Genomic DNA, 18,936 nt, shown 5'->3' on the forward strand with positions numbered 1-18,936 from the left:
AGGGAAATGTTATAATGAGTGAACAAATAGGGAATTTCTGCAGAGAAATGAAAACCCTGAAGCAATGGAAATTCTAAAGCTGTAAAGTACAATATCCACAATGAAGACCTCATTAGATGTACTTAACAGCAAATTAAAATCACAGACGAAAAGTTTATTGCTCTTAGATAGATCAGTAGAAACCCTCTTATCCAAAGAATGAGGGGGAATTTTTTTTTTAAATGAAGAGATCTTAGTGACTTGTGGGACAATATCAAATAGTCTTACATGCATATATTTGGAGCCCACATGTAAAAGGGAAAGAAAATGGACCAGGAAAAAATATTTGGAAAAAATGACCAAAAATTCCCCCAATTTGATGTGGGACACAATTTACATATTCAAGAAGCTCAGTGAACTCCCCACAGAATAAATCTGAAGATAACAATGCCTAGATACATTATAGAAAATCTGTTGAAAACAAAATATATCCCCCCAGATCTTACAAGCAGTCAGGTTTTTAAAAAGACAAATTACATACAGGAGACAGTTGGCTTTTCATGAATACTAATGACAACTGACTTCTCATCAACCTTCTAGGCTCATTTTGTGATGAAAGCCAGAAAATGAAGCAATATCATTAAGGTTATAAATGGGGGGAAAAAAAAAACACCTGTAAAATCCTAATTTTAAGTCCAGTGAAAATATCCTTCAAAAATGAGAATGAAATAGAACATTTTCAGGTATATAAAAGGTAAGAGGACTTTTCACCAGTTAAGCTGCAGTATGAGAAACAGCAGTTGAATTTATTAAAGCTGAAAGGAAATTACAGCAAATTTAAAGTTGGATTTACAGGAGAAAATGAAGAGCATCAGAAATGGTAAATGTATAGGTAAATATAAAAAACTACTGCTTTTCTTTCTCTTTAATTTCTTTAAAAGACATATAACTGCTTAATAATTAAGCAGTATATTATGAAGTTCACATTGCATATAGTTGAATAATATATGACCACTAGCACAAAGAATGGGGATTAATGGAATTATAGTATTGTAAGGGACTCATATTTTATATGAAGAGGTACAATGTTAACTCTTAAGTAGGTTGTGATAAGTTAAGGATACAAGTTGTAATCCATAGAGCACCATTAAACATTAATACAAAGAAAAGCTTAAAAAATCCAATAAAAGAACTAAAATGGAATCATAAAATGTCAGGTAGGTAGATAGAAAAAAGAACAGAAGAACGATAAGAAAAGGAATTGGGAAGTTAGAAAACAAATAAGATGTGGATTTAAACCCAATCATTTCCATCCTGATCATGTAAATGAAACAGAGACATCATTTAAAAGAAAGAGATTGCCAGAGTGGATCAAAATGTCCTAGCACGTAGGACATTTACTACATGCTATCTGCAAGAGAGAGATTTAAGTATATAAGACACTGTTATGGCATGAATTGCACTGCCCCATGCCCCCCTCAAATTCATATGTTAAGGCCCTAATCCCCAATATGAATGCATTCAGAGATAAAGCTTCAAATAGATGATTGATTTAAATGGGGTTATTAGAGTGGCCCTCACCCAATGTTTCCTTGTAAGAAGAGGAGATTAGTGCACTGGTAAAGCAGACAAAGGGACAATCACATGAGGACACAGGGTGATGGAAGTTGGCTATCTGCAAGCTTCAGAAGAGAAGCCTTAGAAGAAACCACACCTGCTGACTCCATGATCATGGACTTCTAGCTTTCAGAATTATGAGAAAATTAATTTCTGCTTTTTAAGCCCTTCAGTTGGTGTTATTTTATATGATACACCTTATACAGGCACAGATAAGTTGGAAGGTAAAAGGATAAAAATAGATATACCATGCAAATACAAAATGTAAGGGAGCTAATGTGGCTGTATTCATGTCAATGTAGACTTCAGAACAAGAAGTATTACCAGTGTTTAAAAAGGGATGTTTCACAACAGTGAAGTGGTCAATTCTTCTGGAAGACATCACAATCCTAAATATGTATTATGTAATACTGCTACTGCTACTGCTGCTAAGTTGCTTCAGTCATGTCCAACTCTGTGCGACCCCGTAGACGGCAGCCCACCAGGCTCCCCTGTCCCTGGGATTCTCCAGGCAAGAACACTGGAGTGGGTTGCCATTTCCTTCTCCAATGCAGGCAAGTGAAAAGTGAAAGTGAAGTCGTTCAGTCATGTCCGACTCTTAGCGACCCCATGGACTGCAGCCTGCCAGGCTCCTCCGTCCATGGGATTTTCCAGGCAAGAGTACTGGAGTGCCATTGCCTTCTCTGGTATTATGTAATAACAGAGCTTTAAATAATGAAGCAAATACTATGAGAACTAAAGGAAGAAATTTACAATCATATCTGAGATTCTGACATCCTTTTTGGAATATTTGATTGAATGACTATACTAATATCAGTAAGGACATAGAAGATTTGAACTACACTATTAACTAACTTAATCTATTTTATATCTGTAGACAATATGGTGAAAAACTACAGAATAAATTTTTTTCAAGGCACTGAAAACATTTGTCAATATAGACAAACTAATATTCTTCATGAATGCAAAATCCTCAACAAAATGTTTGAAAATATGAAGCAGTGTATAAAAAGAATAATACAGCATGACCAAGTAGAGTTTATCCCAGGAATGTGTGGTTGATTGAACATTTGAATGGCAATCATGTAATTCATCATATTAAAAAATAAAGAGAAAAATAAATAATCATATCAATAGATGCACAAAAGCATTAGACAAAAGTTAACATCCTTTCATGATAAAAACTCTTAAATCCATGAATAGAATTTCTTCAGCCTGAAAAAGATCATGTATGATAAACATGCTTAATGGTAAAATATTGGACACGTTCCTCCAAAAACTCAGAATAAAGCAAAAATTCTGCTCTCACTACCTATCATTGTCCTGAAGGTCCTAGTCAGCTCTGTAAAGCAAGAAAAAGAGCTACAAATTAGAAAGGAAGAGTAAAAATGTCTTTATTTACAGACAGAATGATCATAATTGAATACTCAGTGTTGTTAAGAACATAATTTACTCTGAATTGAGATATAGATTCAGTTCAATCCCATGTAAAATCCCAATAGCCCTGTCTGTAGAATAAACTGCTCTGAACATGGTTATATTTAGCATAGCTTCCAGAAGTTTGAAGATAACCTAAGAGAATTAAGATGCAAGGAAAGAAACCTTTCACTTTATTAAGTACTTGACTAATTTTTTATTTGTATTAATATACAATTAATACAATGTGCCAGACATAGAGTTAAGCATTTTTTAAGATATTTACTGTATTAATCTTTATTACAATCCATGTGAACGGTACTAATATTAACCCCATGTTTTGGAAGAAGAAACAGTTTAAAGAGCTCAGACAAAGTAACATAACCATTTACCAGTAGTAGAGCTAGAATTTGAATCTGGGCAATCTGGCTCTAGTGTCCATGATCTTAACAACTTTGCTACACTGCTCTTAACATCCTGCCCTTCCTTTCAGGGGTCCCCTCTGTCTATGTTGCTGGGCCTTTTTGCCTCTGCCAAGTCAGAGTCCTTCTTATCATGGTCTTTCTTCACAGTCCAGGGCCCTAACTCCCTAACCTGTGGTCCTCTGGCCTGATGTGTTTGCCAGAGGAAGCAAAATGTCATTGACCTCCCAGCAATCTCTGCAGAGATGCCCACAGTGCGGCATCCTTTTACACTGTTAAACAGGATAAATACTTAACTTTACAATCAGCCCATCGCATTTGAATTTCTCAGCTGGTTTAAAAGCTCAGAACTGAGTATAGAAAAGTCTCCTCCAAAAATATTTGTCAGCATCTCTTCTAGAATGCAGAAACTACTGCAGCTTTAAACCAGCATTGTCTTGTCCCTGCTACATACACAGAAAGGCTATTTATAATCCTCCTGTGTATACTTGGGAAAAGCCAGTTAAAGCCATGTGTGCTTTGAAAAGTGTAAAGTACTGTATTCAAGTAGAACATCATTTTTTGTTATTTTTTTCCACATTCATGAAAAGTTGTGAAATTAGACTACAGAGACCTCTTCTTTTGAAGCTTCCAGGGACCCCATATAAGTAACTCTAAGCTCTCAGTCATTCTGATAATTGATCATTTATTAAGTACCCACTGAAACAGGTATCCAGTGATTCCAGCTGAATATTGACAGTCTCCCAAGTGCAACAGCACTTAGAATTGTATGTCAAATAGCTTTTTCAAATCTAGGAGAGATGTCTCTCATTCCATTAATGCCATCAGAGCTCCCTCCTCCCAGTCTGAGAGGCTGGGATGTTAGCAGGGTGACCATGTCATTTCCAAGGTGGCATTTTTGTGATTTTGACCTCCATATCTTCAAAGGATCGAAGCACCCATCAAGGAGGGAGGTGACCTGCAGCCTCCATTGGGCTCTTTGCCAAAGGAGAAGGCACCAGAAATCCAGCGTCTGCAGGAGGAGTGGCAGAGCCAGAAGGCCAGATTGCAAGCCCAGGTAGAAGGATGGCCTTGGTAGGGATGCACCCTCATGCTGAGTGAGACCCTGCCTCTCCCGTATTCTTGCAGACAACCTTGGAAATGCATGTGGGGCCCAATTCTTGTCCAAGCTGGGGAGGGCAGTCCAGGTCCAGGGCAAGGTGGGCTTCTTGGTTCTGTTCATTTATTCATTTAACACCTGCTATGAGCCAGGAACTCTTCTAGGTGCTTGTATATTATCAGTGAGCAAACCAGACAAAAGTCCTGCATTACAGGGCTTGTATTTTAGCAGAGGAGGTGGACACTGACAATAAACACTAGACATAAAAAATAAGCACTTACAATATTAGAAGATGTTAAGGGCTTTAGCAAAATGAAAAAACTGAGCAGGATAAAGAAGATTGAGTGGCTGTCTGGTGATGAGGGGTGGGTATAATACCAAATAGGATTGTCAGGGAAAGCTTCTATAAGAAAGGGAGAGTTGAGCACGTGGGGCACACAAGGGAGGCTGCTGTATAGATCTCTGGAGTGTTTTCTGGTCCCCTCTTGATTTCTCTTGGATGGAAAACATCCCAGCCCTTCTTCTCCGTCCCTGGTATCCATGGCTCTAGCTGAGGAACCCCTGGGAGGGCCAGCTGTCCCCAGGTCCTTCAAGCTTGCTGCTTCTACCTGCCTCAGCATTCCCATGGGTAGGGGAGGCTCATGTGGGCTGTGGAGATGTTCAGAAAGCTTTGATGTTTAAAGAAAATCCCAGGCAGGGTGAGGGTCCCAGCCTGAGGTTGGATGCCCTGGTGGGCAGGTCTCACAGATGCAGCAGGCCCTGGAGCAGTGTGCCACAAACTACAGGGAGGACCTGCGGGAGCTCAAGCAGCTTTCGGACCACGAGCGGGAGCAGCTGCGGCATGAGCTCCAGGAGACCATACAGCAGAATCAGGCAGCGAAAGCCCAGCTTGAGGCTGCCCACAAGCGAGCTCTCTGCATGCTTGAGAAGGCTAAAAACCAGGAAGTCAAGGTAAAGGTGTTAACGATCACGTCCACTACCTACTACTGAGCTCTTGCTGTGCAAGCACCTGCTCAGCATTTTGGAGGGAGCCTGTCGTACAATATCTCCAGTCCCCATATTCATCTTACAAGGTCATTATTATCACATTCCCTTTTTCTGGATGAGGAAAGAGGCTCAGAGAAGTTTGGCAACTTGCTTAGGATCACACAGCTAGTAAGAGGCAAGACAAGGATTCAGACAGACTCAGGTCTGTTGAACTTCTGGTCATCTGCACATGACTTTTATATCATAAGACCAACTTCTCTTTCATGACTTGGGCAATATCCTGCAAAAGAAATACTAAGAGCCTCCAAAGGGAAAAATTGATACCAGACTCAAAGTACTTGAATTCAAATGTCATCAAACATCTCAGCAGCAATAGGGAAGCTAGAAGATAATGAAGTAATTCTGAGAAATTCAATTAAAACCATGAATAAGGGTGAGAACTGAATAAAAATATCAGGCACATGAAATATTAGGAAAATTACCTCCTATCATCAGTTTATGCCTCTCAGTTCTTCAGTACCTACTTGTGATAATGATCTGTATTCTTTAAGCATTTCTGCTCCTTTACAGAGCACAGTGTTAAGCTTTGTCAGTAGAGGGCACTGGAGGCACCTTGCACGAGGAAGGAGGCTTCCCTCCCTGGTACTGGAAGGTGCATGTCTGCTGTTTCTGGCTTCCACTGCACACCTGAACAGTGTCTGGGGTGTGTGAGGATGTTGATGATACTCTGCCCCAGTGACCTCACAATAATCTCACAGCTCTGGCCCAGACCCAGTGACTACCTTCCTGTGGCCTTGTGATGTGGACACCACAGACTCCGTCCTCACACTTGCTGACCCTGCCTCTCTCTGAGTTCCTGTCCATTGCCTGCTGTCACCTGTACCCCAGAGGTTTGTTTCTTGCAACTCTCACAAAGCAAACACTGTCTGCTCCGGCAGCCCTCACACCTGCCCTGGTGCCCCCATTCCCTCTGGGCACCTGCCCACCTTGGTTCACCTGCACAGGTGGAGGGTTGCTCCTGCTTGACTCCGGCCTGGGCAATCCAGCCATCTCCACCAGTGAACTACCACCAACCTTCCCCAACAAGGTCTGGATCCCAGGCTGGGGAAGGGCTCCCCATTCCAAGCTTTCCCTTTCTTGGATGGTCTCACTCAGCCTCAGAACACCCTTCAGAGTTCTTTTGGCATCTTCCATACACTTTTCCTCAGGAAGTTCCTTGAGGAATATCCCACCAAAACAAAGGAACACACCAAAAAGGAGGGAATAAAAGAGATCTAGCATACAGGGAATCTAGCACAGGAGAAAGGTTTCAGGAGCCCAGCGGTGCCACTAACAGAGCCTAGACTGGAGTCTAGACTGGAGCATGAGGACGGAGGGCTCCAGAAGAGATGCCCCCATGGAAAAATAGGCTTGATGGCTTCTCTGATCGATTTGGCCATATGAAAAATTGTAGTGAACATATTTTACAAAGCTTTTAGAGGTTGTAGGAAGACTTGGCCAAAAATCCAAAAAATAAATAAATAAATAAATAAATAAAATACCGTAGTTATTAATGCAAGGAAAAATAAAACTTTGGATAAGGTAGACTTTTTATTTGTTTCTTTATTTTTGGCTGTGCTGGGTCTTGTTTGGTGCACGTGGGCCTTCTCTGGTTGCAGTGGGGGCTACTCTGGAGTTGCGGTGCACAGACTTCTCATTGCGGTGGCTTCTCATGTTGCCAAGCACAGGCTCTAGAGCACACAGGCTTCAGTAGCTGTGGCACACGTGATTAGTTGCCCTGAAGCATGTGGAATCATCCCGGACCAGGGACTGAGCCCACATCCCCTGCATTGGCAGGTGGATCCCCAACTACTGGACCACCAGGGAAATCCAGGGTAGATTTTAATCATTATAATTTATTTAGCTCAGCAGTAAATGGCATTTACTCACAAGAAGGAAATATTGAATATATTTCACTGTATTTAAAAAAGAAATATAACAATATTTGAGGAATGGAAGAGAAAGAATGTATTAGACCAAAATCCTCATAATAGAAAGACAATTTGTAATTTCTAAAATAATCAAGTTAAAGCAGAATGGAGATACTGTCTTATTATTGGTGGTAAATATCAGAAGAAAGAACTAAAAGAGTTCCAATGGCTACCTCCAATAGACAGGATGCAGAGAGAAGAAGAAAGAGGGCTGGGAGGTGCTACTTTTCATTTTTAAAAGTGGTATTTGGCTCTTTATACTGTGTTCATGCATTGCCCAGATAAAAATATAAAAGAAGCTTTTAGAAAAATGAGAGAGAAAAGAATGAGATAATGTATATGGATTGCTTGACACTTAGTAGGTGTCAGAATTTGTGAATTCCTTTTCTTCTTTTATTCTCTTAAATCTTTCTCCAGCTTTGCTTTCAGTCTGCAAGAGCTAAGGCTGCCAAGTTCCCCACATTATTCACTGCTGGGTCATGCTGGGTCATGCTGGCCTTTGTGTTGGCTTGAGCTTTACCCCTCAAGGCCAAAGGCTTCAATTCCTTGCAGGAGGCAGAGGAAGCATAGAGGCCTGTGGTGGGAGAGGCGGGAGTGTGCTCTGTCCATTGGGATGACCCACAGTTCTAAGCCCCAGTCCCTAGCAGCCATGGAACCAGATTCATGGAGTCTTCATTACTGGCTCCAGTCTACTTGGGGTGGTTCCAGAATGAGACCAAAGTGTTTGAAATTCTCATTGGAGATGGTAGACATATGATCATTCCTAATACAGGATAGTGATTGAGAGTGAGATGCCTGGGTTCAAATCCTGGGTCTGCCACCTACAAGGAAAGGGAGCTTAGGCTTCCTTGTGCCTCATGTTCCCTATTCATAGAGTGAGGCTAGTCACATGTACCATACAGAACCACTGAGAACATCAAAAGAGAATTCACCAGAAGTGCTTAAAGCAATACATGACTAACAGCAACCCCATAGACTGTAGCCCACCAGGCTCCTCTGTCCATGGGATTCTCCAGGGAAGAATACTGGAATGGGTAGCCATTCCCTTCTCCAGGGGATCTTCCTGACACAGGGATTGAACCTGGGAATCCTGCATTGCAGACAGATTCTTTACTGTCTGAACCACCAGAGAAGCCCCAGGGCAAACAAAAAGTTGGAGCAATTTGCCAGGGATGAATGTCTGGCTTGATATAAAATCTGGCCAGTAAACCTTGCATGATCCTCACTGCCAAGGACTTCTGAGCCAGAAGGCAGGCAAGGCTGACCTAAAAAGAGATTGGCTCCATTTTTTGCAAACCTTTGCTTCAATCTCTCCATTCACATTTCTTTGGGATTAAAATGTCACCAGTTGGAGTGCTCTGAGCCTTGCAGCAAGTGCAAGAAAGGGAAAGTATCAGAGAGTTTGAAAAGCACAAGACTTTTCTGTCTAGATAAACTCACCAGGGGACAACTGAGTTTCCCATGGTAGGAATAAGACTGTTTCTCCCCATTTGCTGGGGAGCAGCGAAGCAAAGACGCTGCTGCCTTCTAGAAGCTGCCATGTCTGCTTTTCCTAATGGGAGCCCCGTGCATTTGATGCAGTCCCATTTCTCACTGTTCCTGGAGGTTGCTTGAGGGAGCAGGAAGGGCTTGGGCCCTGGATACCGTCACCCATGGGTTACAATCCTGCACCCACCATTACTGGTTTTCAGTTAGGGCACTTTAATTTTCTGAGCGTGTTTCCTCCTAATCCTGTATCTTTTCTGTGTGACCTTAGGAAAGCTAATTCATCTCTCTCAGCCTCAGTTTCCTCACCTGAAAAGTGGGATGTGTTAACCGGAACTCTTTGTTGCAAAAGTAATAGAAACTATTAGTTTCTTGTTGCTGCTGTAGCAAAATTACCACAAACTTGGTGGCTGAGCACAACACAGATTTATTATCTGACAGTGCTGGAAGTCAGAAGTCCTAAAATCAAGGCGCTGACAGGGCTGTGTCCCTTCTAAAGGCCCTAGAGAAGAACCTGTTTTCTTGCTTTTCCTAGTTAGTGTCTGTCTCTTTCCCCCACCTCCTAACACCAAATCCCCAATGATTGTTCCAGTTTTGAACAGCTGTCTACTCTGGTCCAGTCAGCTGTGAACCAGTTAGGTTCACACAACACAAAATGGCTGCTGTGGCCAGGTCCTTACTGTCATTCCAGATGAGCAGGGAACAGTCACTGTAGCCTGATAAGCCCTCCATCGGGGAGCGGCAAGTGCTCAGGGACACCCCCGACAATGAGGAAGAATTAGGCAAAGGGGACAGGTCTCCCCCTCTGTGCCTACTGTCATGCCTCCTTCCTCCCACTTGTGCCCACAGGCCACAGAAGAACGCTTGAAGAAGGAATCCAGCCACAGCCTCCAGATCCAGCACCAGGCGCACTGGCTGGAGATGCAGGCCTTGGAGGAAAAGGCCCGGCAAGAGCTCCAAGGGGAGTTGGAGAGGATGCAGGCTCAGCAGGCACTGCTGTTAGGTATGCATCAGCGGTGCACCCATTAGGGGTTGGGGCAGCAGGGTCGGGGGTGGTAAGGACCAGGGTGACTCTCCTGGCTCTGCCACCAACCAGCTGCGAGATGTGCATCAGGTCACACACAGCCTCGTTTTCCTTTTCTATGAAGTTAAATTGCACTTGTCTCTCCATCATAGAAGTGTTGTATGGATTTGATGAGATATTAAATATAAAATGCTTAGCATATAAATGAGCCCAGTTAGTGCAGATAATATTATTATCATTATCTTCGTCATCATTACTGAGCATTAGCCAGATCTCAGCCTTTGTGAGAGTTTCATGAGATGGTCTCAAACTCTCATTCTAAAGATTTCTGTAAATCTGGGGACTTAAGCCCCCAGGATTCTGGGTGTGCCTCTGCTTCTTTCCCTGCCTTCACATTCTCAGCAGGAAGCTCACCTCCTCTTCAGTTTTCACAGCAAAAACTTGTCACACAAAGCATTCTGGAAATTTCCAGAGGCAATAAAGATCTCCAAAGTCAAACTGCCTGGGCTTGAAGCCTGACTCCGTTCAATGTGCACTAGCTGTGCAACCTCTGGCGAGTTGCTTAACTGCTTTGTGACGCAGTTGCTCGTCTGTAAAATGGGAATAATAATAGTATCCCCTTCATTGGGCTGTTATTACAATTACATGAGTATATACATGGGAAGTGCTTCGAATAGCGCCTGGTAAATGCTGTATAAATGTTCACTGTCATTACTGCTGAATATTCCACCTTTACATGGCTGACTGTAAGGGGCTCTGTCTGTTTCTGTAGATCATCTCTCTCCCTCGTTTTCTCCTTTACTCTCATCTTTTTTCTCACTCTTAAGAGCAAGACAGATGTTCTCCTTATTTCATGTCTAGCATTAAAGACCATATAGACCTTTTAAAAAATTTCTTCAAACCCTGACAGCGCTCTCCTTAATAGAGTTTTCAGAGGAGTATTTTTTTTACCTCCATAAGTGAATAAGATCTACTTGCTGCTTGATTTCATTAGACAATATGACGTGCTCACTGCATGTCAGCACATCAGCCCATCATGTTTCCAGATGAAGGAGAGAAAGAGTCCCACAGATTTCCCAGTTAGCAGCTACCCTGGAATGGAGGTGGCCACGTGGGAAATGCCAAAGTTTCAGCATCTTAAAAAGACGCATTATACAAGATAAAACCCAGGTTGTACCATACTTCTCAGGAACCAGACTCCCCAGACTGAGATCAGGCTGGACAACCCTGATGAGTCCAACACCCCACAGCAACCATCTTTGCTGCCCCGTCCCTGGCCTCTCTGTCCCTACAGCAGCCTGGTCCTTACCTGGATGAAAGATTCCAGAGAGACCCTGGGGACAGACTGGCATGCTCAGCACAAGTCCCAGGAAGAAAGGGCTTTGTGGACTCTGTAATGATGATAGCAAATCGTGGGCTTTGTGGGTGGCACTGGGTGGGGGGAGCACAGACCACCACCGGCTGATACTAGGACTTCCTGGTCCAAGTTACTCCCCTCCCATCATCTGCGTGAGACACACCTGACATGTGGTATAGGTCACTGTGTGAGAGGCGGGAAGGGTGAGTGTCCACCGGACTGCCTGACGCACTGCAGTGGGTACCTAGATGTGCTGGTTGAATAGGTGGATGGGCAGGTGGAGGGATGGGGGTATAGATGGGTAAATGAATGGATGGTGAGGAAATATGAGAAAAGAGGGGCAGGTAATGAATGAACCCTCTGTAGTTCATGCTTTGCTAAAGGGTTTTATTACACATATTTTTGTGATGAAGGATTTCAAAAATCAGGTTGTGTTTAAGCTGTAGAAATCACTCTATTAAAATCCTAGAGGAGAAGGAAGATGATGAAATAAATTTTTCAACAGAATAGTATCAGAATAATTAAACTTTTATATGTGTTTAAATACTGTCCTTTCAGGGAAGCATAGTAAACTTGTGGGAAATCTTTTACAACTGGGACACTTTTATAATATCATTAATTTTCACTCTAAACATCTTTTATTTATTTTACAAATATATGTTGAGCACTTGCTCTATACTGAGTCCTGTACTATGTATCTTATGGTGTCTGGGATTATTGAAACAATGTTTCAAAAATAATTTGCAATAACTAAAATATAAAGTCTCAAAAGTCCATAATGGAAAATAAAGTATCAAATTTACTAGCACTTGAAAATCATATTCTCTTTAAAAATTAATAACTCACTGAATACTGTCTACTCCATCAGAAAATGTTCTTTTTGAAATGATTATTTTATTTGCCTTTTGATCATGCTGGGAAGTGTCACACTATCAGAAATCACCCACAATCCTCAGAGGAGAAATTGTACTTCCTGGTTGTACTGGTCCCTGAGTTAAGGAGGGCATGTACATTTCTCCTGGATGATTCTGGTTTTCATAATGACTCTGTTGGGATGGTATGCCATCCCCTCCCTGCTGTCCACAATCCAGCTAGGAACTTACATCCATGAGAAGGAGAACCTGTGGTTGTTTGTCTCCTTGAGAATTAGCATAAATATATGTCAACATTTCCAGTTTGAGACCTGTACTTCAAGAAGAGGCCACTGGGTCTATGCTAATTCCCTGTTCTTAATTTTCTGTCTTGGTGCTGAGGCCAAGTGTTGCCTCAGGGTTCAGCTCTGGATTCAGGCTGTCCCACCCCCGATCCTAACCAACCAGCAATGGTTAAGCAGGTGATTCTGAGGGAAGAAGAACCACGGGAAGTGTTGAATCCTGACACTATGACTTATTAGCAGTATAGCTCTGGGCTGCTCAGCCTTTCTGAGGTTCTGGTCCTTCATCATAAAGTGGGAGGGATAATACTGGATAGGATGGTTGTAGGGTTTCACTGAAAACACTTTTTAAGGGCTTAACACATTTAGTACTCTATAAATGGTATTATTGTTGCTGTTCTCTTGAAACAGGTAAGTTTGGGGAACGTGAACCAACACCTGCAGCTGCTCCCCACCCCAACCCACCCCAGACTTTGGCCTCAGCATGCCCCTGACCTTCCACTGCTCTTCCTTTTGCAGAGTCCCTGAGGCAGGAGCTGGCAGAGCAGCGGGCTGCCTGCTCTGAGCACCAGAAGGACCTGGAGGTGCTGCAGACTGAGCTGAGGGCCCTGGACAGCATGGGCAGACGGCAGGCCATCACACAGTGTCCAGGGGACAGCGAGGACCATGCTGGGACTTCAGAGGTCAGCACCCCTGCCCTGCCCACACCCTTCTTGGAGCAGCATCAGGGAGAGGTTCCAAGTGCTCTTTCACCCCCTCTCCTTCCACAGGCCTGGGGGATACTTCATGAGCCTGCAGGTTCCCATCTCTGGAAAGCAAAAACAAGTTTTAAGTACAGCCTGTTATTTTAAATTCAGATGAAATAGCCTCTCAGGGTGTTGGTGACAGACAGGCGCTAGAGACAGCTCCTCTGGGTCACTCCATGGACCTGCACAAAATTTCTCAGAACACCTCACCAAACAGACTCCTGCCTCGATGTCCCTTGTTCCCATGAATGGGGGATGTCTTTCTGTCACCAAAGCTCTGAACTTTCTGGTCAGACTTGGCCCATCATTTTACTCTTGCCCATCCATAATTCCTGCCTTGCTGGGTAGCACAGGGACCCCCTAACAACCCAGACATCTCTCCCCAGCCCACCACATTGGGCCTCAGGTATCCATCTAAGGCACCCCTGTGTAAAGCCTTCAGTGGCTCCCTGCTGCTATCAGAATAAGCTCCCAGTGCCCAGTCTGATGTTGAAAAGCCTTCAGCCACTGGCTGCATTTCCCTCTCTGCTCTAAACGTGGCCTCTGCCTCCTGCCTCAGTGCCTTTGCGTGTGCCCTCCCCTCTGCCTGGGACCCTTCCTCCCTTTTCAGTGCCCAGCTGATCCTTCCAGGCTGGGGGTCTCCCATCCACACCCATGACTTCTCTCCACCCTCTGAGTGCCTGGAGCACTTCCCGTTACTGCAGCTCAGCTGGCACCCGCATCTACTGCCTGTCCTGTTAGGGACCCATCACTACATGGATATCCTTGTTTCCTCGACCGGACTATAAGCCCTTTTAGAACAAGCCATGTCTGTCCATCTCAGTCCACCCCAACCCCAGCACTTGGCACACAGCTCTGCACACAGTAGAGTCTCCACCAGAGTACGCAAATGGCCATGACTAGTTGGTGTCCCAGCCCTGCTGAAGATCAGAGGAACATGGGGATCATTCATTCCAGATCTTGCTGGTACTGAGAATCTGAACACAATTTCTGTGTTGAATGAGAATTATTAACAACTGATATATCACAGTGAGTTCAGCTCAGTTGGTAAAGTCTGGTGCTGCTGCTAAGTCACTTCAGTCGTGTCTGACTCTGTGACCCCATAGATGGCAGCCCAACAGGCTTCCCCGTTCCTGGGATTCTCCAGGCAAGAACACTGGAGTGTGTTGCCATTTCCTTCTCCAATGCAGGAAAATGAAAAGTGAAAGTGAAGTCGCTCAGTCATGTCCGACTCTTCGCCACCCCATGGACTGCAGCCTACCAGGCTCCTCCATGCATGGGGTTTTCCAGGCAAGAGTACTGGAGTGGGGTGCCATCGCCTTCTCCGTGGTAAAGTCTAGCAGAGGAAAAACAGAACATGATCCATTAAATGTTCTAGATTGGTGGGAGCCACCTGGACCTATGGTAGGGGACAGGGGAAGTGTGGGATGGTGACAGCTGGTGGCTGGAGGGTTCAGTGATAGGCCCACTGCAGTGAGTGACAGGCTCACCTGAGGGCTATGGCTAGAGACTCAGGCTGGGTGGATGAGACAGTACCTGGTCATCAATGTGCCGGCCTCACCTACATCTCACTGGAGGGAAGCCCTGAACACTCATGGAGAAACAGCAGACTCTGGATGATCTCCCACACAGAGAAGAAATGTATTCATAAGAAGGAATAACTCCAGGCAGCAGGAATGAAGGGGCGGCAGTGAGGGGGCAGGCAGAATACAAGGATGCACTGATGGATACCACTGCAGGTAAGTGGTGTTCCATCCACTGGGATCTTCTGAGAGCCCCATGAAATAATTCTCAAATCTGTCCCAGCCAAGGACAGAGAGGGATGGACTTACCCGTCAGCTTCTCTCTCCCTCTAGTCAAGGGTGGCCCCACAGAACCTTAACTCAGCTCTTCCAGGCCATGCAGATGTGAGTGCCAGGTGATGCCCATGAGTGTCCCACACCATGTGCGCCCCAGGGCTGGAAGCAAGAAGTATGGGGCCTGGGCCACGCATGCCCCCTCTGCAATGCTGTTCGGTCTTCGTGTGGAAGGAACAGGCACACAAACCTTCAGGCACGTTTGCGTGGCCTTGAAAACTGCTACATTCACCATTCGGGGATTAACTGTGCCCCTGTTTAATGTTGCACATAAATCTTTATATTTCTGTCTGGACCTTGGCATTTCAAGCATCATTTCACAGCAGGCATTCATTTGGCGCCTACTGAATTCCAGACACTGTGCTAGGTGGTATAGAATTGGGAAGATTCAAGTGGAGATGGCTCCTTCCTTTTCTCCACCTGCTGGTCTGATAGAGAAAAACAGCACTTCAGCAAACCAGTGCACTTATGTGTAACCTCTACACAGATGGGATCTGGCTCTCAGAGAAAAGAAAGCTCATTGCCTCTCCCCCAAGGAGATGAGAAAGTATCACCAAGGCAGGAATGATTGGGTGTGGAGGGCACCCTAGGTATAAAGAGACGGGTGGGGGCAAGTGTGGGGCAGTGGATTATAACTGCGGTGGCCTCAGAATCACCTGGGAAGCTTTTCTCAGAAGACACAGGGCTGAGATCTATCCAGACTCACTCTTCCAGAATCTTGGGAGGAGGTGTGATAGATCTTTATCTTTCAACAAATATTCACTCTCCCCTTCCTCTGCCCTCTGTGGTGTTGCCCCAGATTTACATGTTGAAACCCTAATCACCAATATGATGGAATTTGGAAATGAAACTTTGGGGGATAACTAGTGAATTAATGTCCTTACAAGAAGAGACATGAGACATCCCCTCCCCCCCACCCGCCACACACACACATAGACTCCACAGAGGTGGAGTGTTGGGCTTGTTTTGATTTAAGCCACATTCTTGGCTCACCAGAATCATTCGACTTTTCGAGAGCCAAATTTGACCAACTCTCAAAGCTGAAAACTTCAAGAGACTAGACATTAGCTCCTGAATCAAGTGCGGAATTTGGGCTCTAAGCTGGGTCTTTGCCGCGGTACATCTATGGCCCTTGTCTGCCATTGAGCCTCCTGCAAACGGTTCTTGTGGCTGCTTTCTCCCCAGAAGGAGGGCGGCCCGGGCCAGGCGGGCTCCCCCAAAGGCAAGAGCGCAGCGGAGCTCCAGCCCAGCGAGGGATGCAGCCTCCGGGAGGAGAACTCGCAGCTCAAGGAGGCAGTGAAGCGGCTGCAGGCCGAGGTGGAACAGCACCAGCAGGAGGCGCTGCAGCTCCGCGACCAGCGCAGGTCGGTCTGAGGCTCCCAGCTTCCCTCCCTCCCTCTCTCCCAACTCTTGCCCCTTAGTGAGCCTCTGGGGTTTAAGATTAGGTTACACCTTCGGCATCTTCCCAAAGAAAAGACTCCCTAGTAGCCAGGACTTCACTGGTGTTACTCCTTTGACCCATGGAAGGTATCAGTGGTCTAGGAATTCTAGATCTCAAAACTGCAGAGAATAAGCCCTGAAGTAGAGGGAGGGGTCGATGCTGGGTTTACCCTATTTCCCTACAGATCAGGAAATTTATGGAATCAAACTTAATACCAAAAGTATCCTTAAAACCAGCCTTAGGGAGACGGTGCAGTGGCATAATTTAAAAGACAGTGCTGTGTGCTCCTGTTAAGAGTTGTGTGACCTTGGACAAGTCTGCTAACCTCTCCTACCTGTAAACTAGGAAACATTACCTCTCTTGGGGCTATTGTAGATGCAGTGAAACATATAGGAAGATTCTTACCACGGACTGACCCTGGTACTTGGTAAATTGTAGTGATAACTATGATTTTCTTATCTAGCTTGGGTAGCCCTTTTTCCATCCTGAATTCACAGCCTTTTTTCACCTTGATGGAAAGTTTATAACTACAACTTTAATTTTGTTAATGGATATAGGACTTTTCAGGTTATCTGTTTCTTCCTGAGCAAGCTTTGGTAATTTGTATCTTTGAAACACTAATCCATTTCACCCCAGTGTTTGAATGTCCCTGCTGCTGCTGCTGCTGCTAAGTCACTTCAGTCGTGTCCGACTCTGTGCGACCCCATAGACGGCAGCCCACCAGGCTTCCCTGTTCCTGGGATTCTCCAGGCAAGAACACTGGAGTGGGTTGCCATTTCCTTCTTCAATGCATGAAAGTGAAAACTGAAAGTGAAGCTGCTCAGTCATGCCAACTCTTAGCGACCCCATGGACTGCAGCCTACCAGGCTCCTCTGTCCATGGGATTTTCCAGGCAAGAGGACTGGAGTGGGGTGCCATTGCCTTCTCCGTTTGAATGTCCCAGTTTCCAGCATAAAGATCAAGTGAAAGTTGGCCTGAGGTCATCTGAGGAATAGCCATGAACCTACTTGCCAAGGTGGAGCACCTTAAATTCAATTAGGGACTCACCATTTAACACTGGAATAAAGACACTGGACCAGAGTAGGGGTTCCTAATTATTTCCGGTTACAGCTTCCTCCAAATGAGGAAAGCAACAGTCCCTCTCCTGGAGAAGGGTATCCTTACACAAAAATATGCATGTACTTTTGGAAGGTGTCAGGCTCTTCAGGCTGGTCTGTGGATCCCTTAGTGTCCCACCCCAAGGTTAAGAAAAGTGATATTAATAGCTGATGGTCAAATATATACTTTGTGCAATGGGCTGTCCTGGACATGGATTAACATGTTTCATCCTTGCAATAACCCTACAAGGTAGCCCCTATTGTCAGTCACACGAAGAAACTGAGCCAAGCCTAGCTTGCCCAAGGTCACACAACTAGGAAGTGATGGGGGAGGTCATGGATGGACACTGGTAGCCTAAATGCTGTTCTCTTAGCCACTCTCAGACCCTGCCTTTCCAGACTGGACTGCAGGTCTCCCAGCTCTCAGAGTCCCAGTAGTCGGCAATTCTGATTAAGAATCTCAGCCTCCAGGCCTCCCCACCTGCTCCCCAGTGTTTTCTGGGACTCCTTTCCTGAGCTGTCCTCCCACCTTTCCCCTTGAAGGCTGCCCTTTGTGCTCAGGTCTTTCATGGAATGCTGGGGTGGAAGGTGCTGAGAAGGTGTCCCGCAAGATGGGTTTATCCTGGTCCCCACAACTCAGAGAACCCAGGTCTCCTTCCCACAATGTCCTGACCTCAGATTCTGCAGGCCACCCAGCAGAGTGGGGAGAAACTCCAGTACCCTAGAAGTTCAGTTGCTAGACGCCTGGCAAGCCCAGCTGTGCTTCTCCTCCCACTCCCCACCCCTACCCCCATCCCTTCAGGCTGCTGGAGGAGGATCAGCAAGCCCAGCGAGCCCGGGAGGTGGAGATGCTGCGCCAGGAACACCGGAAGGAGATGCAGGCCATGGTGGCTGATTTCAGCAGTGCTCAAGCCCGGCTCCAGGCCCAGCTGGCTGCCCTGGAAACCGAGTAAGTGAGGCTTTGGCCCCAGGCTGGGAGGGACTTGTAGATGTACCATTTTGCTAGGGGGACCAACTCATCCAGTGTCCCTGGGACTCTCCTAGTTTTATAACTAGAAGTCCTGAGTTCCAGAAGCGCCTCAGTTCCAGGCAAACTGGGAAGGTTGGTCACCCGTCCTTTTATGAGAGACAACATTCCTGTCTCATGCAGGGCACTGTTAATCTGTGAGGAATGAGCATGGTTTAACCCTCACACTTGGAAGAAATCAGAAGGATCAAGGCTGCTTTTTTTATGAGCATTTCCCCCCTAATATGCATCATCTCATTTAATCCTCACAGCAGTTCTTT

The 18,936-nt window shown here is 45.2% G+C and overlaps 1 protein-coding gene across 6 annotated transcripts in view; it reads left to right on the forward strand.

Annotated features, from left to right (window-relative positions):
- FAM184B (family with sequence similarity 184 member B) overlaps positions 1-18,936 on the forward strand; it is a 118,791-nt gene that overhangs the window by 91,423 nt on the left and 8,432 nt on the right. For 3 of the 6 annotated variants that reach the window (XM_006063939.4, XM_044946057.2, XR_006552341.2), the window contains exons 9-14: positions 4,362-4,491; positions 5,272-5,484; positions 9,825-9,978; positions 13,029-13,192; positions 16,297-16,475; positions 18,452-18,598. In XM_006063939.4, the coding sequence (XP_006064001.4) occupies positions 4,362-4,491; positions 5,272-5,484; positions 9,825-9,978; positions 13,029-13,192; positions 16,297-16,475; positions 18,452-18,598 (987 nt within the window). The remainder of the gene's footprint in view (positions 1-4,361; positions 4,492-5,271; positions 5,485-9,824; positions 9,979-13,028; positions 13,193-16,296; positions 16,476-18,451; positions 18,599-18,936) is intronic. The other 3 variants (XM_044946056.2, XM_044946058.2, XM_044946059.2) reach the window with 3 other exon arrangements.

The sequence above is a fragment of the Bubalus bubalis genome, chromosome 7, assembly GCF_019923935.1.
Source record: "Bubalus bubalis isolate 160015118507 breed Murrah chromosome 7, NDDB_SH_1, whole genome shotgun sequence".
Taxonomy (NCBI): Eukaryota; Metazoa; Chordata; class Mammalia; order Artiodactyla; family Bovidae; genus Bubalus; species Bubalus bubalis.